General features: G+C 42.5%; 1 protein-coding gene across 2 annotated transcripts; it reads right to left on the bottom strand.

Moving 5' to 3' along the window:
• Positions 1-383: 383 nt before the first annotated feature.
• Positions 384-21,158, bottom strand: LOC138952078 (uncharacterized). 2 transcript variants are annotated; one of them, XM_070323664.1, is made up of 14 exons: positions 21,100-21,158; positions 17,609-17,864; positions 16,186-16,360; positions 15,273-15,390; positions 14,917-15,111; positions 14,395-14,588; positions 13,516-13,689; positions 12,611-12,903; positions 11,163-11,299; positions 8,032-8,229; positions 5,800-6,195; positions 4,853-5,094; positions 3,565-3,655; positions 384-1,619 (listed from the first exon to the last, which is right to left on the bottom strand). In XM_070323664.1, exons 2-14 carry the CDS (start codon positions 17,742-17,744, stop codon positions 1,356-1,358), a joined length of 2,613 nt encoding a protein of 870 aa, XP_070179765.1. In that variant the 5' UTR covers positions 17,745-17,864; positions 21,100-21,158; the 3' UTR covers positions 384-1,355. The 2 variants fall into 2 exon arrangements, with proteins under 2 accessions (XP_070179765.1, XP_070179764.1); XM_070323663.1 differs by having other exon boundaries at positions 21,037-21,135.
• Between the last annotated feature and the right edge of the window lie 275 nt (positions 21,159-21,433).

The following is a 21,433-nucleotide window of genomic DNA, read 5'->3' as shown; positions in this document are numbered from 1 at the left end:
CCTTGCTTGTGTATGTGACGAATGTTACTATGGTTACTTGTTCAGATCCCCTCCTCACACCCCTCCCTAAACACACACACACACCTCCCCCTTCAATGTGTGCTCAAATCAGGGAATATGGGGAAAAACGAGAAAAATAAAAAAGAAGAACAAATATTGAACCTGAGAAACATGGGCTGTGGGCTATGAACAATCACAACACACACACACGCATGCACGTACGCCCGTACGCACACACACACGCCACACACACACCTTCATATATGCACAGATGCACATTCAGTGAAAATAAAGTTTTAAAATATAGATAAAACAATGGTACAGTCAATGTCATTTACAGATCATACAGAACTACAAACAGCATGGATAAAACAACTTGCAAATTCAGTTATATGCACTGTTTAATAGTATCAAATAAAATAAATAGCATGAACATTTCACATTTGGACACATTTTCATGTAAATATGCAGAAACATTTACAAAATATGTATGTACAATGGAGCCCAACTTTTAAGACCTCTAAAAATCCAACAAAAAAAGATCTTAAAACGGAGGTACAGCAGTCCCTGCAATGTACGGCCCCCGGCGTGAGCGGACACCTGACATGTACGGACACATTTGCTCGGCACGGAGTGTTTTCCTTCTATATTTTCCCCCCCTTAAACGGACACCTGCAAAACGTGGACACGGACACTCATTTTCGGTCCCAACAGCAGGTCATACCTCCAATGTACGGACAGACCATCGTCAAATTTTCACCACAACAAAATCGATAACAGAGCAGTCCGGCTCTTGGTGCAAAGATCACAGCCGCAATGGCGTGATGACAGTCACTGGTAACGTGAGTGCACCTGTACCCATCAGGAGGGGGGGTAGTTTTGGTCAGGAGTGGAGTACATGCGAAGATGCCAACATGAAACTGCACTGTGCTCTTTATTCTTGTCTGTTGGACGTAAACAACAGAAACCACAGTCGATGAAGGTCCTGAGCGAAAGAGAGTGAAAAACCGGCCACAGTTCTCAGCATCGTGTGTCTGTGTGTAACCTCTTTCATTGACAAGATACTCTTGTTTCCCCTCAGCCTTGACCAGTGAGTCGGTTGCCTAATCTGTGAACCCTTCAGTTGTCTTGCTGTGTCAAAAGTTACGACACAGTCAACTGGTTTTGCTCTGAGTGAACAGTTGGAGCCAGTCAAATCCAGTCAAAAACACAATGGTTACACTACATTTAAACTAAAAAAAACTGGTCATCCGAAATATCAACTTGTGTGTATGACAGTTTGCCGATTTCCGTTTGGATTTTTTCTAGCTAAAATGATGAAAATGTCCAGTTAACGCCATCCCTGGTGAACACACCTACAACAGCTGACATGATGAAGAATTTGTCGCTAATTTTTGACCCCCCAAAACTACCTTGGCTGACTGATCCATGTTCATGCTCGTCTTCGTTTCTGGTACACTCCTGCTTTTTCGTGTGTTGTGTCCCTTTTCTGTATCGTCAGCTGGTACGGTTAAGCTTTCCTCGACATCAGCCTCGTCGTCAGGTGGGTCTGCTGAAACGCCTGCTGACTGAGATACGGTCAGGTCCAGTCCAGTCATGGAGGAAAAGATCACAGAACACTGCAACATACACAGACAATGGAGGACACTTTCACTCAATGCTACAATGGAGCCCCTCTTTAACCCTTTCGCTGCCAATCAAAACTTCCTGACTGCCAGGGAATATTGGAGTTCGGGGTGTAATAATTCACAAAAAATTCTAGCTCCAAACTGGCAGTAGGTAGGAAAGTAAAACCTATGTTATTTTTAAAGGAAATTCAACCAAGAATCTGTTTTTAGTATCTAATCATGGAAATAATGCACAAGTGCAGGACGGGTATACCCGTCCTAAGGCAGTCAAGGGGTTAAAGAGCTAAACAAATCTGATCATAAAAAAGGAGGAAGTCTTAAAATGTGGGTAAGTTCACGTTACAATGGAGACACCCCCCCCCCCCCCCCTTAAAGAGCTCCAAAAATCTGAGAAAATCTGGCCTTAAAAAAGGGGGAAGTCTTAAAATGTGGGTAAATTCAAAGAGATTATCAACAGAAAGTCTGATAAAACAGGGTATTGGGGGGGGGGGGGGGGGGGGGTGGGTTCCACCTTAATGCTACTGGTTTGAATTATACCTGCCTGTAGAGATGATGTTTGGCAGTTTGCAAGGGGTCTAATATTGGCCAATGGAGTGTTTATTTTTCGGCAACATTGGCAGATGTTATGTTCATTACCTCTTTTTTAAGACTCCCTCCTTTTAAAGACCTGATTTTCTCAAATGTTTTGAGGTCTTAAAAGAGGGGTTCCACTGTAGACAGGATGAAACCGAGGGGCAGAGCTAAGAGTGCCCAGGCTTAGAGGCACTTCTCTTCTCAAATTAAGAGCTGGGTATGTGCCTGTCATCCCTACCTAGATCTTACTTTTACAGTGGTAACCCCCTATAAGACCTTCGAAAATCTAAAATAATAAAAAACAAGAAATTCCTTCGAGGTAGGAATAACACCCCCGTTGGTCAAAGGGAAATAACCATTCTCACTGCACCCATTCTCACTGCCACCAACTGAGAAGGTTATTTCCCTTTGACCATGAATATGTTTCTCTATAAGTCCTTGTAGAATCTTAATCCACCAATAACTCCCTAACCGTGTGTTTGACTGGTCCCAATTTTTGTAAGGACCGTCTCAGGAATGTATAGAACCTGTTCACCAAGTTTGGTGACGATCGGTCCGTTCATTCTTGAGATCTATATGCGAACACAAACACACAAACACACAAACAAACAAACAAACACATCGACCGAAACCTATACACACCCCTATACCGGGGGTGTAATAAAAATCAGGTCTTAACAAAATGGAGTTTTGAAATGAAGGTAAATTTGCATGAGGTTATGACAAATAAATCTATTAAAACAAGGTCTTAAAAGGTAGGAAGTCTTAAATGGGGGGGGGGGGGGGGGGAGGGTCTTAAAATAGCGGTTCCACTGTACCTGCAGCTGTTGCAACTCATGCCTTTTTGCCTAGAGATGTTATATGAAGTCTTATATCGCGCGCGTATCTCCAGACTCGGACTCAAGGCGCAGGGATCTATTTATGCCGTGTGAGATGGAATTTTTTACACAATACATCACGCATTCACATCGACCAGCATATCGCAGCCATTTCGGCGCATATCCTACTTTTCACGGCCTATTATTCCAAGTCACACGGGTATTTTGGTGGACATTTTTTATCTATGCCTCCACAATTTTGCCAGGAAAGACTCTTTTGTCAATCGTGGGATCTTTAACGTGCACACCCCAATGTAGTGTACACGAAGGGACCTCGGTTTTTCGTCTCATCCGAAAGACTATAGCACTTGAACCCACCACCTAGGTTAGAAAAGGGGGGAGAAAATTGCTAATGCCCTGACCCAGGGTCGAACTCGCAACCTCTCGCTTCCGAGCGCAAGTGCGTTACCACTCGGCCACCCAGAGATAGAGACAAGAGAGGGGATGGTGGTGATGGCGCGCTCACACACACACACACTCTTTACCTCACAAACAGGAACATTGCCTTGTTTTCCATCTCTCAAGCTGACAAGATTGACAATGTTGGTTGGCATTCCACTGCTTCCTTCTGTATTCCTGCAACAATCAAAGCCTATTTCCTAATTACTGTGTCAGCCCCACAGAAACTCATCTCTTACGTCTCCAGCCTTGCACATGTTTGGTTTTGTTCATTTGAACATTGTCATAAAGCAACATTACCGCTCTTCTTACAGGGTCCCCACTGGTTCTCAGAAACAAAATTCCATGACTTTTCCATGACTTTCCATGAGCCTCAATAACATTTTCCATGACTAGATCCACAGGTCGCCATTTCCGAACACGCAAACTTTTTACGTCTTGTCACTGCCAGTTTTGACACTGGCTTGCTTTGCACTGAATTTGAGTCAGTTTCTACACAGTGTCTCTTCAACAAGCAAATCAAGCATTTGCTACACAGTCAGATTATCGGTAATGTTTGCTGGTCCTGTCATTTCACTAAACTGGACCAGCCACTGTTTGTATCCATCTGCACTTTCGTAAATTCCGTTTCGTAACCGTCACTGTGACTTGACGAACTGTCATTTTTTTCACCGCGATACACAGTTCATTGCGAAGATGTTCCTCGGTAATTCGTTCCAATTTCGTGGGGGGGGCAACGAAAATCGCCGCTGGCGTGCTAAAGGTTAATTTTTTTTTCTTTCTTATTTTTGTTAAATTCTATGACTTTCCATGACTTGAATTGAAATTCCATGACTTTCCAGGCCTGGAAAATTAAAAATCAAATTCCATGACTTTCCAGGTTTTTCATGACCTGTACAAACCCTGTTCTTACTTTTGAGACTGACATTTTTCTAAATTAATTTTAATGACTTCACTTTCATGTTTTTTTTTCTTCTTCTTCAAATGTGTCAGATTTGCAGCCTAGTCACTAAGAGGAATCCCATGTTCTTCTCAATGTCATGATGGGTACCCCAAAACTGCACCTGTAGCTACGATTATTTCACGTACAAAAATTCTTCCCGTCAGTTTCTGAAAACATTCCTTCATAGTAATCATACTAACTGACTAGCTAGTTTTTACGTCCTCTTGGCCTATCTTGGGACAGGTAGAGTAAATATGTAATCATACCAGTGTGTATTCCTATAGAAAGCTTTCAAGTGTGGCTTATTGTTGTTGTTACACCCCCGGTATAGGGGTGTGTATTTTGTTTTTGTGTTTGTTTTTTTGTTTTTTGTTAACCTGAAAGATTGAGTATGACTCCGACAGCAATACTATACAAACAGATCTGCTCACCCAACGATCAACTTGTCAGTGATGTCCAAGGCTGCAGCATGCAGTGCCTCGTGCTGTGCGAGGCCCAGGTATTGGTGTGGCAATGTGTTGAAGTCTCTCGACGACCCACGAGCCACATCGCTTGCCACACACGTCCACAACTCATCCACGATGTTGACGCTATAGTGAAAGAGCTGGGCGTACACCGGACGCTCGCCGGTGTGGAACGATTCCATCAGGTACAGTATGCGCCTGTCTTTGCACTGGAGGAGCAACGTCAGAAAAATGACAACATTTCAACAAATATTCTGTGATTGATGAGGTCAAATTTCGATAGAAGGAAAAAATTCTAAATTTGTTTTTAAAAAGGAGCATGTGTTTCCGACACTCCCCTCGCTAGTGATTGGTCCATCCAATGTTTAGCAGAGGTTTTGCAAGAAAAGGTCACTCTCCCATGACACATACAAAATCTATCCGAGTTATTTTCGGAATGTGTCTATTACGACCACCCCAAAGAAACCCTAACGCGGTCCTTTCCTGTAACTCATCTCTCAATAAAGACCACCTGTATGTAAGGACCTCTTTTGGTTGGCCCATTGGATGGTTGTTACTGACAGGTTTGACTGTACATGTGCTGTTTCCAAACTGAAGAAATACAGTGGAACCCCAATTTGAAGACCCCTAATTTAAGACTCCCTCCATTTCAAGACCCTATTATCTATTATGTTTAGAGCCTCTGTACATTTACCCCCATTTCAAGACTCCCTCCTTGTTAAGACCGGATTTTTCTGATTTTTAGAGATCTTAAAAGGGGGGGGGGGGAGGGGGAGGGGGTTCCCCTGTACAGAAAACAAAGACTGATTTCTCTCATCTCAAAACAAAAAGAAACCACAACAGCAACCAGTTTCGGTAAATTCTTATCAAATTTTCGTCAGACAGTCGCTGACTTCATCTCATTCCAGCCTTACTGTACGTTGTCGGCCCAGAGCAATGTGCAGCTCGTGTCGGTGCTGATTGGACGCCAGATAGTCGTCAGACACAATCAGAACAATCATGTCTGCCGAATCCAACAGCTGCAGCTTCGGTGCCTGCACCCCAGATCCTTTGGGTGGATTCAGGAACTCGCACTTCACGCCAATTTTGTCCTGCTTTTGCAAATGATGAGAAATGATGGAGGCTTGATGGAGAGAGTCCTTGGCAAAACTGAACACCACAGTTTTGGTCGAGTCCTTCTGTTGCGGAGAGGTAGTGGCTGCTTTTTGTAGCTGGACGTCCTTGTCACCAGTGATAAGGAAACGTTGCTTGAAATCCTTTTCCCTCCATTTCATGGTTATGTGGGATATGCGCGTTTTTTCAGACTCTCGCTGAAAACGGAACAAAGCAAGTATTACAAAAAAAATGGCAAAGCAAAAAATATCATTCAAAATACAGCAGACTTCCACTAACTTGCGGTCTTTGGGGTCCAAAGATTTTTGATCGCAATATATCAGATTCGCGATGCAGTTTCGGGTTCAATTAAAGGAAAGAAACCGCGTTCTCTTCTGAGTCAGAGAAAAACGCGGTTATTTCCCTTGTTGGTCACAAAAAGCCTGTGAGCGTCACGTTGGCGTGTGTGCGTTTGCCGTGTGAGTGCATGTGTGTGTGTGCGTGCATGTGTGTATGTGCGTGCGCGTGTGTGTGTGTGCGCGTGCGCACGCACGCCTGACATGTGGTTGTGCTACAATGTTCATGTGTATGCGTTACTGTGTTTCTCGCAAGTGTGACGCTTCTGTTGGCAACTAAGTTCTCAAAAGATTAACTGCGATGACACGTTTTCTTTTATCAGCAGATGACGATTTCTTTTCTTTTTTCTCCGACTCATACGTCGTCACAAACTTACTAGTTAATCAGACACAGACAGACACAGACGTACACTGTACGCGTATAGCGACTCACTGCTGCACACACACACACTAACTGACAATGAACAGAACGCAAGCCATGGTGAATTACCACATTATTTTATTTCGTTTGGAAACGCAAGAAGCTGAAGCACTTCCCCCCCAGCCTGTAGAAAATCCGGGGCGTCTAGCTGAGATCGCGATTAGTGGGACCCGAGTGTTAAATTGCATGCCTGACTAGATTGCAGAAGACTGAAGCGCAGTTTAAGCACTTGATTGGCGCCTGTGGCCACACGGACCATCTAGCTGAGATCGCGATTAGCTGGACTGAGTGTTCAACTGCACGCCTGACTGGCCATACTGACTGGTCAGACACTTAACCTCTCTAGGCACGTGGCCATGAAAGTTCTTGACCGAGTGGGGCACGTGCACATGAAAGGTTTGTTTTTCTTTTGTTCGCAGGTCTCGATCAACCCGTAATGTACACAACCTGAAAACACACACACACGTAGAACACTATTTGGAGAGACTGAGAGAGAGAGACTGATAAGATGAAATGACAATTTACTGCATGATGAAAGGCCATCGCACCCAGAGAGAGATAGCGTGGTTATGATAGAACATTTTTTCATGATCTGTACTATTTTTTGGCCTTTACGTGGCTAATTTTGTTATAAAAAAAAATTAAAAATTTTTGTTTTTGTTTTTAAAAGGTCGGTCCTGTTTTTGGGGGGGTCCAAGAGGTCTCCACGATATAGCCGAATTCGCGATTTAATGGACCGCGAGTTAGTGGAAGTCTGCTTTATAAATAAAAATCTGATTTACATACTAAATCAACACAAAAGAGAATATTAAGTGCTTGTCTGATTAATCTGATGACATCAAAAACAGTCACTGCATGATCTATTAACAATAATTATGCATTTATATGTTGCTCAGCCTTTTAAAATCAGTTTGTTATGTTGCTTACATCTCATGGGTAGAATGAATCACACGCAGAAAATAAGAAAAACCCTTCACTGCACATTGATGAACTTCACTTTGCTGCTCTAATTACACAAAACAATTCTGGGCTAGCTTAACACTTCCTACCCCAGCTATATTGACCAAGGTTTTTTTAGCCGAGACCAGCAGGTCACTCAGAATTGTAGTAACTGTGTCGTAACTGTGTATCAACACGCTGGAATGCAGGCGTTAGATGGACGTTACAGGAAGCGACTGAAGCTATCAGTCTGAGCGGATATATCCGTACCTGGTCAGATAGAGCCATATGAGTGGGTACGGATATATCCGTACCTGGCAGACAATGAGTTGACTCACGTTGCAAAATTTCTCCAGAACTGGATGACCCTTTTTCATCTTCTTCAGCCACTCAATGGGAACCTCTGCCAGTCGGCAGTACTGTTCTTCGTAGCGTTTGCTTGGGTTGCTCATATCCACTAGCCAAGCTGCCGAGTACATGGCAGGAATCTCCTTAATGTCCGAGTCCATCAGCAAAGGGAGAAGACACATGTTCTCCTGGAGAAAATTACAGTATTTGGTGTCTGATTAACATTCAGTCTGACTACTACAAGCAACTAGACTGGGATCTAAAAGGTTGAACACAGCCATTTTTCAATGGAGGGGAGACAACTCTGTCGATATTACATATGCATTTTCTCGTCATTGTTGTCAATCAAATAACCAAATTAATTCATTATGCTCAATTATTGTGCTCAATCTTGCATCAATTAATTTCGCAAGAAATACTCTTTTTGGTTTGAATAAAGGGCTGTGTATCAAAAATAAGTCAATAATGGCGGCGGCGGGCACTGGGTTGTGAGCTAAGGAGGAAAAGAGTCATTAAAAGTGTACAATAATACCAAAGTTGAGACTTGTGAATTCTGTTTTCACCATTAAGCTAACTTCATGCCACAGCAAAACCACCATAACATGCAGCAAAATGCAAGAAAAATGTGCGCTCTCAAGTGCGCCTTAATCAACATGCCTACGAGAGAAAAACAAAGGTAGGACAAACAGTTTTTTGAATGACTTTTAATGAGATCCAACACCGAAACATGCAGAGCCTGGCGGTGACCTCACGATTAATTTCTTCGCCTGATATGACAAAATCACCGAGACAGACTTCTTTTTCGAAATTCTTTGTCAGTTCTCAGGAAATGGGATGCAATGTTTTACATGATGCGATGCTTCACATTATGACGTCTTCTCTACCTTTTCTCACTTAATTATGACGTTGTCAGAGATGCAGACCTGTTTACCCTCAACCTGAGGCAAGAGTACTTTTTCAAAAAGTTGAGTGTATTTTTCAAAAAGTTGAGTGTATTTTTCAAAAAGTTGGTGTACTTTGCAAGCAAAGCCATATGGGCTAGGGAAAACGTACGCGTGGGTGCAAACGTGTTTGTGTAAGAATAGCATGTCTTGTGACCATCTTCAGAATTTAACTCCTTCCGATACAACAGGGATAAAACAATTTTATTTACCTGTCAGTTTATAACATTATAACCAGTGTCTTCCAAGCAGATTGATAATGAAAAGATGAAGTTCGTGAAATAACATCTGCGGTTGACAGTGGCAAGTTCATTTTTACAATCATCTCAGAAAACATTGCTTCAGCACGGACTACAGCCTTTTCTTCTGGCAGGATTTGCTTTGCGGGAATGAACTTCTTTGCAGCAACCTTGTCCATGTGAGTTTTGGAACTGCAGTGTCGTTCGATGTCATATTTCCCAGCATGGGCAACGGAGAAATCTGATTTACAATACTTGCAGTGTGCATGACTTTTTCCCATAGTAGACTCCACAATTCCTGGCTCTTTCTTATATTTCTCCAAGAAAATCTGCTGCTTCTGCTGTTTAGACTTGGTACCGTCATCCGAAACTGGCACATTTTACCGCCTCATTTTGCCACGATTGTCCAGACGATCGCACGTGCCAACAACTGAACAAGGTTTCCACAGCTGAAGACTCGCTGTCATGGTTATCTCCCTTCGACCGAAACCGGTATCAGTGGTACCATCCCGTAATCAGCACACCAACACCGGAAAACGTATTCTAGACTTTTTCTTATGCGTATTTTGTGCGTGTGTCGCGTATTTGCGTACTGATAATAATTTGGCGTACAAAATACGCCCAAATCGTACTGGTAAACAGGTCTGGAGATGTCACTTTGGAATACAGGGTCAAGACGAGAAGTCTTTGTTTGTTCAGTTTGTAATTTAAGTACATGCATTGATGAAATCACCAACAACTTGGTAAACAATATTTGAACCAACAAACAGAGACTTCAAGCAGATGAGTACACCATTGTAAGTTCACTCCCACATGCACATGTGCTTGACGATATCCTCAGGCATGCAGTGAAAGCCACCCAAGCACAGATCGAGACACACAGGACAATAGCCGACACATACATGGACATGAAAGAAGTATGAGTGCACTAAACAGAAAAAGGAATGCAGTAAGCCTGTGTCTCAAAACAGCAAGGTGACCAAGACAAATGTAAACAACATACAGACCAAGAATGAGTGCCATTAATTACATGCATGATCCATGTTTGAAGAAAATGTAAACTTGGTGTATAAACTTTCCCAATCATAACTATGTTCTTCCCATGAATCCCAAACACCCTGTCGCTGTTTGAGCCTTGCGTTTACCGGGATGAAACATTCAGACTTCTGACTCCCCTCCCCCTCCTCTCTCTCTCCCCCTCCAAATTTTGGCGAGGGATGGATGCACATTTTTTTTACAAAAGAGCTTATTCTATAACACTTGGAAAATAAAGATCTCTTGTTTTATCCATACACCCCCCCCCCCCCTCTCTTGCTCCTCTATCTTCTCCCTCTCTCTATCCTTCCCCTCCTCCTCTCTATCTTCCTTTCTCTCCTTCCCCCCCTCTTCCCCCTCCTCCTTTCTTGCTTTCACCTTCCTTTTCTCCCTCCCTCCTTCCTTCTAGTCATCCCTGCCTCCCCAAAATCTACCTCAAGACAGGAAGCGTGCCAGGGCGGTATTGTACTCCTCCCCTCTCGCTTCCACCCTGCCTTTCTCCCTCCTTCCTTCTCTTCATCCCTCACTCCCCCAAATCGGGCGGGGATGCAGCTCAATCGGTAGCGCGCTGGATTTGTATCCAGTTGGCCGCTGTCAGCGTGAGTTCGTCCCCACGTTCGGCGAGAGATTTATTTCTCAGAGTCAACTTTGTGTGCAGACTCTCCTCGGTGTCCGAACACCTCCCGTGTGTACACGCAAGCACAAGACCAAGTGCGCACGAAAAAGATCCTGTAATCCATGTCAGAGTTCGGTGGGTTATAGAAACACGAAAATACCCAGCATGCTTCCTCCGAAAGCGGCGTATGGCTGCCTAAATGGCGGGGTAAAAACGGTCATACACGTAAAAGCCGTGGGAGTTTCAGCCCATGAACGAACAAACAAACAAACAAACTCCCCCAAATCTACTTCAGACAGGAAGCGTGCAAGGGCGATATTGTACTCCTCCTGACACACTGTAGACTCCATGTAACCCTTGGTAATGAACGCTATCACCACCTTGGCTGAGTCCAGTGCTTCATACAGTGTTTCCTGCCAGATGTTCCCTATACAGGCATCCACAATAATATTAATAATATTAATAATAAATCACTTTTTTTATAGCGCACGTCTCGATTCACAGCTCCAAGCGCTTTACAATTCATACAAGGATCCCTGAGGCATCCACAATAAAAATTAAAATGTGCACATAATTATATACAGTGGAACCCCTCTTTTGTGACCTCTACAAATCTGAAAAAAATCAGGTCTTAAAAAAGGGCGGAGTCTTAAAATGGGGGTAAATTTATCAAGATTATGAACAGAAAATCTGAGAAAACAGGGTCTTAAAACAGAGAGAGTCTTAAATCTCTTAACCCCTTCACTGCCACAGTGGTAGTAACTTATCCCAACGGTCTATGGGAAAGAACTGTGTTTAGAACCCCTACAAGTACTTGGACAGTGGTTACCTCCCATTTAGTTTTCAGAAATGTCCTGAAATGTTGTTGACACAAATCCCACGTATGAGATACGGTTATGGGCGTACGATAAACAGAAAATGACCACGTATTACATACGGGGTGGGCAGTGAAGGGGTTAAATCTCTTTACGACCTCCAAATATCTGAGAAATTGAAGAAGGGAGTCTCAAAATGAGGGGCAAGTTTACAAAATGTGTGAACAGAACATCTGAGAAAAGAGGGTCTCAACATGGGAGACTTACATTATGGGAATCTTAAAAGAGGGGTTCCACTGTACACTCTTCAAAAACATGCAGACATTTGAAGACAAGAGTGATGCTGTATTATTCCTGACATACTAAGGACTGTCTGTGAATAGAACACATGTGTAGGCTGGCATGCCTGTGTTAAACATACACACATGCATATTAACCAACACACACACGCACAGCACCTCATTTAAGTAGCGTATTTCAAAAGCCTTAAATAATGACATAACGTAGCCCATAAAGCTCTACAAATTCTCATTATTTTCCTGTTTTGGGGATAGTGCTTGTATAGACATGATCATAATGGACATACAACAACAATAAAATCTTACAATCCAAAACAGTCAGGGTGAGCTGATCAGAATGATCCATTATGTGGCAAATACAGGGCAATAAATAATACATGTATAGAGTTCTTTAAATTGCAAGGGAAAAGCAAGAGTTCACAGGTAAGCTACAGTCAAACCTGCCCTGGTGACCACCTCTCAACAACAACCACCTGCCAATCACGACCACACCAAAAGATTCCCAAGAGTTTGTTCATGCATAATTCACCTTTCCATAGCAACCACCTGTCCATTACACTTACGTTGGGTCATCCTTTGGGTGGTTGTTAGAGACAGATTCAACTGAATCATGTTATTCCTCACCTGTGTTAAGCTCGCTCCTGTCCAAGAACACGCAGAGGTCCGGGTCAAGATCCAGCAGATTTTCATACAGTTTAAACACTTCCTTGGGGTTTCTGTGGGAGTAGGAAATGAAAATGTCATATGCTTTAGAGGGTTGTGTCGTTTTTGATGCGGCTGTTGAACTGACGACACTTTTGCTGTCCGAGTGAGGGCTCTTTCTTGGCGATAAAAACTTGTCTTTGTCTATTTCCTTGATGAGCATGGTGCAGGCCGTGAGCATCTTTTCTTCCGCCGTCTCTCCTTCTTTTCTGACTCTGACAACAACAACATTTTTTTTTACAAAAGCTGCAAAGCTAGACAATGCAAGCACTTCACTTGAGGGGCTATTTTGTCTCAAAGAAACAACAAATTGAGCAAACAAACCAAAAGAATGTATGTTATAATCGTTTACAGGCAGGCAGGGTATGCCGAAGAAAATTTTCCATTTTTATGTAATATTTTAATGGACAATAAAGTGCTGTTATTGTTACTGTTATTGTTATGATGGTAAAAAGAACGTGTCATATACATTTGCAAACATTCAATAAGCTCTTTTTTGTGAGTGACTTGTATGCCTATTTTGCACACCAGGGATAATGCTAGCATTTATTCCCCACAGCAAATTCATTGGAACGACAATAAAGTTAAAGGCAGTTATTCCTTCATTGTTATCACCAAATCCCCCAGTGAAAAAGTTCAGCAGCTCTACCAACATTACAGCTAGGTTTCCAAAGACTGCGGACACCAAGTGATGACACCCCTGCACACACACACACACACATTACCACCACCACCACCACCCCAAATAACAAATAAATTTAAAAAAATCCCTGCGCTTAGAACTGTACCCACGGAATACGCGCGATATAAGCCTCATATTGATTGACCTGCACTCGCTGTACTGTATTAGCGCCATGTAGGAAGGAAAGGCATCTATAGTTTGCAGGTAAAACGGTGCCAGCACTTCAGCTCCCGTCAGACGATTGCAGCACAGGGCAAGGTTGTACTGTTCCAGGCATTCCACTTCGTCTACATAACTGGGAGTGAGAATGGCCACAATTCTGGAGACAAAGAAAATGTAACATGTGATTTTGACAAATCATCTAATGTATCGATCGAACATTGAATTTCCCTTCTTTTATCCATGCGACGTCACGAGTAAGAATGAATGTGTCTTTCGCAAATGTTGTGCTAGAGTTCAATACTGACTTGTATTGTTAAACCAGAAACCAAAGGTTAACATCTGCAAACTTTTCCTGCTTTAGAATTATTGCGTTTTTTGCAAACTCTGTGCTAGAGCTCAATGCTGACTTGTATTGTTCAGTGATGGCGCTAGTATTTTTTCAAACCGGTACGCAAACTTTTATGATGTAAACAGTCCAGAAAAAAACGGTAGGCTGGTCATTGGAACCAGTAAGAGTTCAACTCAGAGTACTGGTTTTGTTGTTTTACTTGCAAAAAAAACCCCGGTAGTTCAAAAATCAACCGGTAGGTCATACCGGCAGCCATTTTTGTTCCGGTATTTTCTCATTTCAACCGGTAAAATACCAATAATTACCGGTTAACGCCAATACTGTTGTTGAAACCAGAAGCAAACATCTGCAAACATTTCCTGCATGAGAATTAATGTCTTTTTGCGAACGCTGTGCTAGAGCTCAATACTGACTTGTAAGACTGCACCATGACGGTGAAGATATGCAAACTTTTCCTGCATGGGAATGAATGTGTTCTTGCGAACGCTACAGGTGCTAGAGCTCGATACTGACTTGTATGACTGCACCATGACGGTGAAGATCTGCTCCTGCCACACCTCCTCGTGGTTGTAGGAGAACTGCTCCTTGTGGATGACGATGGACCCGTGCACCTTCTGCAAGTCCTTGCACACTCTGCTGGCAAGCTCAGCATCTTTTTCAGAGTAGGACAGGCACACGTCAAACTTCTTTTGTTCAGTCTTCTTTTCCTGTGATGTACAAAAACACACAAAATCGTAGACAAATACACAAAGTCGTCAGCTGTGATGTAGACAAACACTCAGAAACTACAGGGGAAGCCTCCTTTTACTGCACTATACCTTAAAAAAGGTGTTTGTTCCGCAAGTGATGTGATGTTGTGCCAAAAGAATGTCGTCCCCGTTTATGCATAATGAAAATGGACATTAAAAGTTTCATTATCTTATAATATCTTATACTATTATTGTGTTTTTTAAAGTCTACACAAATTTGGTCTTAAAAAAGAGCAACAAGTTTGAAACGCCTAAGTTCTCGCAGTGTGAACAAAAGCAGCCATACCTCCTCATATTTGCTGTTTTCCCACATCATTTTTTGCTTTGCAAAGAGCCCCAGGAGGTTCTTTTGGGGTCCAGAGATAGTCTGAGGCTTATCAGTGTATATGACAATTTTGAGACATCTCAGAGGCAGCCCCGCTTTGATCCAGTGACAAGCTGCCTTCACGATTGCTCTCAGAACAATGGCGTCAGAGTTACCCTGAAAGCAAGAGAAAGTACAGATAGAAAGTAGAGAATTATTAATCAGATCATAGAACAAAATATTACACAAGGACAAAGAAAGAAATACAAATTTCATAAACTAAATAATTAAATGGAAAAAGAACAACTGCATCTTTAAGAAGATGTCTGTCAACACACCTGGTTCCCTGTAGCTAAGAGAGGGGTGATGACCGTCTTGTCCTCATTGTTGAATACTGCCATCATGGCTCGAAACAGTCCACTGATCTGATCAGGCAGACCTTCAAATCGGTTCATTCTGAAATTTAAAGAGTATGTTATGCGAAAGTGAGAACATCATCTTTTAAAATCAGGTAACAGAGTTTGAATTTTTTAAACAGTCAAAATCTTAGTCAAAAATGGCCTTCACACACACACACACACAAACACACACACATCAGGTGCAAAGATCTGTTTGTATGTGAATAAAATCAAGAATGTGTTTTATCAAAATCAATATACACAGCTCCAGACGGAGAAAGAAGTCATCAACACATTAAAATTTGTATGTTGTGAGCTAATTCATGGAAGGGGTCTCCTTTTCTTCAATCAGCCTACCAAGGATATACCAATTACCAGGGAACCCTGCTTTCAAGATCCCCCCCCCCCCCCCCCCCCACCCTCCCTTTTCAGGCTCTAGTTTTGCAGATTGTCTGAAAACTTACCTCCATTATAAGACTCCTTCCCTTGATTAAGACCTGGTTTTCTCAATTTCTGAGAAACCAGTCTTGATCCAAGGACTATGTCCCATCAGGAATCAAAGCTGGTTCTTGTGTATCACTGTGTACATAAGTTAGCTAGAGTGCCTTGGAGAATGATGAACATATGAGCTTTGTGGCGATCATCCTTTTTTGAGGATGAAAGTCGCTTGTTCATTTCAATGCTTGTTATACTGCCAGGAGAATGGTTCCGAATAACTCTCACTTAACTCTATTACACATGTCATATACATTTAGAGCGCTTACTTCCCTTTGTTTACAGATTCTCAGTTTCTGGCCTTAAAAGGATGGGTGGGAGGTGGGGAGTTGTTCATTGTGTTAATTTTTCTATACACCTTTCAAAGCAAACAAGACGCTTGTAGGGCATGTGGTCAGACAGGGGCTTGGATACCCAGCAGTTGAACCTTCGGCGTAGGTCAGCTTCCTTGGTTTGGGCCACTTTTCCCAATTTCAGATCAAAGTTCTTCTTCAGTGCGTAGACCATGGTGCCAGACACAGGTGTGTAGTCGCCTGAGTGACGGGAGAAAAAGATTAAAACTGTGATCTCTTTGCCTTTGGTTTACAGTGGAACTGATTTTAAAACCTGTGTTATATTGTGTAATATCATACCCACAGCCAAAGATGTCCATGAGAATCACATTCAAAATCATATCATTTTGATCACCCCCAGATAAAAACTGTAAATTAAAAAAAGTTACCTAGGTCACCTCCCCTTTTCTTTGTACAGATTTCTACATATTGCTTCCAGGAACCGATGCACACAATTTGAAATGAATTTGACTAGGGGTTTAAATGCACTAGTAACCCTTATTTTACAGTGGAACTTCTCTGTTAAGACCCTCCACCGTAAGACTACCCTCTCCTATAGTATAAGACCTTATTTTTCCAGATGTTTTCTTCATAGTCTCGATAAATACGACTCCCTCTCTATAAAGTCATTAAAGACCTCAGATTTTATGAGGTCTTAAACCAGAGCTGTCACTGTATAGATTTTCTGCTGATCACTAAATGCACCTCCATCAATTCTAAGACTCCCTCTCCTTTAGGATCTGATTTTCCTAAAGTGGAGTGTTTCCACTGTATCACAAAAATGCCATTGACCTTCGGAAATTATGTACATGAACTGAACATTTCTGTTGACTGGCGGGGTCTTCATTATCGAACAATGAAATTAAAAACAAGACATTTTGTTTCCTTATTTTCCAATTTTTAGTAATGTTCCAAGATGACATTTTGGCTTCAGCTAATGCTCAGACTGAGCCACACTTTCAGCATGGTTAAAAATCATTGTTCATTGTATTGTTGAAATCAAGTACTGTTGAAATCAACTTGAAATAGGCATGCTGAAGATGTAAACAAGCCACAGTTTTTTCATCCAACACTCCGCAAATCAACATATCCCACATACACCCTCGGCCCACATTCATCACTCTATCACCCTCAACTCTATCACTCCGCACTTTTGTGCAAAAGTTAAACATTTAAAGGCAGTTGTAAAATTGACTTCTTCTAAACTAACTTTACACCAACCTCTGCAACCTTATCATTTTAGTACCCCATATCAAGAAAGGTGATGATAGTAAGTTGAAACATCAGCTTTAGCCGAATATCAGGCATAGTTCCGAATAAACCCAGTGGAATGTGACGTCACATACTGAAAGAAGAGGGATTCTTAAGATTCACTCAGTGGGACCGTGAACCTCACACTGGACTAATTCGAAATACACGTATTGCAAAAATATAACTAGTGTTACGTACCAGGGAAAGCAGAAACAAATATGAAGTCAACTTTCTCATCTATCGGCAGCTGAGTGATGTCGCCAAACAGTAGCTGCACCTCAGAGATTCCTAAGGCTGTCGTCAGACGCATCGAATCCTTCAGAACAAGACCCATGGTGACCCAGGTACCTAGTTCCGCAGCAGTAGAAGTATCTATTTTATATTTGACTACTACTTGACTACTCTCTTCTTCTGCACGTCAGCATCACAAATTTGGAACACTTGCTACATCGTTCTGAAAAGAAATAGGAAATAGATGTAACTGTGTGAAACAGCTTGTAACTTATAGGACATTTTACGTGCATACAGATCATACACACAAACACACAGAACATCTCCGGCAATTGAGGATCAGTAGAAAACATTTATCAATTTTGTATCATGTACACAAAAACTGCTACCACGGCTATTGCATATGGTGTCCCTACTTTTGATCAACTCCAGGCTAGAAAACGATCAATCAACTTTAGTAGCCAACCATCCATTGGTCTTACTTGATGTAATAAACACACTTAAACTATCCCTACACAAAACTTAATCAATGAGTCTGCACTAAACTACAGCGCTGATCAATATTGGCAACTCAAGGCTAGAAATAAAGATCAACCAACTTTGTCAACTCCAGGCTAGAAAACGATCAATCAACTTTAGTAGCCAGACTATCATCCAGAACACCATATAGATCGGTCTTACTTACTGTAAACACGCATGAACTCTCCCTAAAAACAAAACCTAATCAATGAGACTGCACAAAACTACAGCGCTGATCGATCGATATCGGTACTGTTACCGGCTGCATTTTTACATTTAGTCAAGTTTTGACTAAATGTTTTAACGTAGAGGGGGGAATCGAGACGAGGGTCGTGGTGTATGTGTGTGTGTCTGTCTGTCTGTCTGTCTGTGTGTGTGTGTAGAGCGATTCAGACTAAACTACTGGACCGATCTTTATGAAATTTGACATGAAAGTTCCTGGGTATGATATCCTCAGACGTTTTTTTCATTTTTTTGATAAATGTCTTTGATGACGTCATATCGGATCCGGCTTTTCGTGCTACGCTGAAAACACAATAGCGATTATATAGCTGTTATGACCTTGATTTGTTGTTCCAAACTTACAAAATGACAGTTTTTGCGTCGATGCGTTGATCTCAGGTTTTGATAGCAGACAAACTTCTTACGCGCATCATGTTCGCGCAGACATGCACACCGCTACACGCTTTCTGACTTTGGAAGAAAAACTGACTCCAAGTGCATTCGATTTCACAACACAGTTGTTGAAACAGCTTTTTAAGTTGTCAGTGTATGCTGTTGTCGATAAAAACATCGCCGTGGTACAGATGGGTAAACTGGAACCATGCGTCTTTGTTATATTTACGGTGTGGAGTTACGAGATAAGAAAGTCGACCATTTTTGTCAATATGCTTTTGGATAGTGAGAAAAATGGCCGACTTCCGTAGTATTATGCTTTGATAATAGGAAGAGGCCATCCAATCAGAGCCCCCGAATTCCCCCACGTGTTCATCAGAATAGCTATATATAGATATGATATGTTTGGATTGAAAACACGCTCAGAAAGTTAAAACGAAGAGAGGTACAGAAAAGCGTGCTATCCTTCTCAGCGCAACTACTACCCCGCTCTTCTTGTCAATTTCACTGCCTTTGCCATGAGCGGTGGACTGACGATGCTACGAGTATACAGTCTTGCTGCGTTGCATTGCGTTCAGTTTTATTCTGTGAGTTCGACAGCTACTTGACTAAATGTTGTATTTTCACCTTACGCGACTTGTTTAAATCTTTCTTCTTCTTCTTCTTCAGCGTTCCAGAATTTTCTGGTTACGTGTGAGCTCATTTGCCCATTTGGGTTCCCCACACCATGCTCTGAGAGCATAGTCAGCTCACTCCGCTTTCGTTGAGTAGGCATGCTGGGTGTTTCCGTGTTTCCATAACCCACCGAACTCTGACATGGATTACAGGATCTTTTCCGTGCGCACTTGGTCTTGTGCTTGCGTGTACACACAAAGGCGGTTAAGTCACTAGCAGGTCTGCACATAAGTTGACCAGGGAGATCGGAAAAATCTCCACTCTTAACCCACCAGGCGGCAGCGATCGGGATTCGAACTCACGACCTCCCGATTAGGAGGCCGACGTCTTACCACCACGCCACTGCGCCCGTCATTTTTTAAATCACTGTTGAAATCAATATATGCATGCTGAAGATGTAAACAATTAAGCCACACCTTTTTCATCCAACACTCCCCAAATAAACATCCCCCACCAGGGGTCGACACTAACTTATTTGGCCTGGGGCCACACTGGCCCCAGAGATGGAAATTGCTGGGGCGGAAAACAAAAATCTGGAGCCCACTCTCAGTATTCACGTGCGGCAATGCATTGTCTGTTTTTCTTCATCGTACTGAAGCCAGGGAAATTCTTTCAACCATTTGACATTGAAATTACGACAGCGCTTCGCGCTTTTGGCTGCATCGGTCTCCTTTTTGGCTCACGAAGTGTAGCCTATGCGATCGTAACTTTGTCTGTCTGTGCGTGCGTATGTGCGTATGTGCGTGCGTGCGTGCGTGTGTATGTCTGTGGTAGAAACTTTAACATTTCGTCATTTGAAGACGTCACATTATGGCGTAAGAGGGTTAGACGTCACGCGAAGGAATGTCTCGGTCATTGTTATTTTGAGCGGGCCGAGACTAGTTGGCAGTCGTGTCTGTAAGTAGGCTACATGCAGACAGACAGATCTAGATCTAGTGTCTCGCTTTCTTGCACAGTGTCACCTATGCTTACTGTGTGTGTGTGTGTAATTGTGACGGAGTGATTGAGTTTGTGTTACTGTTTGTCGATTTCTTACGTGAGCCTTGAAGGCTTCGCCTCTTGTTTTGTTTCTCTCCACCCTGTTCTTCATCTTGAATCTTCATTTCCATGTCTTTTTACACGAGGGATGTGTCGCCACATTTTGCGTTTGGCATTTGAAGGCGATACTTATCTCTCACGCTAAAGAGCGCAATCTGGGAGTTATTTCCCTTGCGGCATTGTCCTTCGACAATTTCAATGTTTTCTTTTCTTGACTGCGGCATTGATCGTAACGCAAATTTCAGTGACGACTTTGACTGGCGATTTTTAGTGATTGGCTCTGGCATTAGAATTTTCGGTTTTTCATTGTTGGAATTTATCCTGGGGCGGAGTGGGCCCCAAGCTTCAGCAATGTTTGGGGCGGAACACATGACTCTGCATGGGGCGTTCCGCCCCCCGCCCCCGCTAGTGTCGAACCCTGCCCACATACAGTACACTCCCCATTTATCATCCCTCTATCACCCTCATAATCTGCACTTTCGTACAATCGATTAACATTTATAGGCAGTTGTTAAATTGACTTCTTCTAAACTAACTTTACGCCTCACCTACGCACATTCAGCCACATCCATCAACAATGAATGGTCAATCTGAGTGCGCGTGCACCCTACCTGTGTAGCTTGTTGTTTTGTTGCTCAGTTGCAATCTGCACGGTGACTGCCTGCTATCGTCAGCCCCGGTGCAAAATACACCCGCATGTTCCTCTCTTTTAAAAAAAATTTTTAATTCAGTTTCACCACAGGTGCGGCTTGAACCAATTTTCGATGACTGTCCTAAACTTACTCCAAACTCGGCATTTAAAATCAAAATGATAACAAAACCTTCTGGAGCGTACTCATAGTTGGTTTCCTTTTCACAGGAGGTATTTGCTTTGGGCGAGCACCGATTCAAGATCAGTCATTGTTCACACTTTGTAGCAATGTTTTTTGAGAAAGAGAGAAAAAA

The sequence above is a fragment of the Littorina saxatilis genome, linkage group LG17 (genome assembly GCF_037325665.1).
Source record: "Littorina saxatilis isolate snail1 linkage group LG17, US_GU_Lsax_2.0, whole genome shotgun sequence".
Lineage (NCBI taxonomy): Eukaryota > Metazoa > Mollusca > Gastropoda > Littorinimorpha > Littorinidae > Littorina > Littorina saxatilis.
Note: the sequence above shows the minus strand (reverse complement) of the source record. Positions and strands in the feature narration are given on the sequence as shown.

What these genes read in the sequence shown, in the direction of transcription:
- LOC138952078 (XM_070323664.1), bottom strand. Translation starts at nt 17,744, where the DNA reads ATGGGTCTTGTTCTGAAGGATTCGATGCGTCTGACGACAGCCTTAGGA. An exon ending in CTCTGGGCCGACAACGTACA is followed by an intron (nt 5,095 to 5,799) that starts GTAAGGCTGGAA and finishes TTGCTCCTCCAG; the next exon opens with TGCAAAGACAGGCGCATACT. An exon ending in ACTGACAAGTTGATCGTTGG is followed by an intron (nt 3,656 to 4,852) that starts GTGAGCAGATCT and finishes TGATTGTTGCAG; the next exon opens with GAATACAGAAGGAAGCAGTG.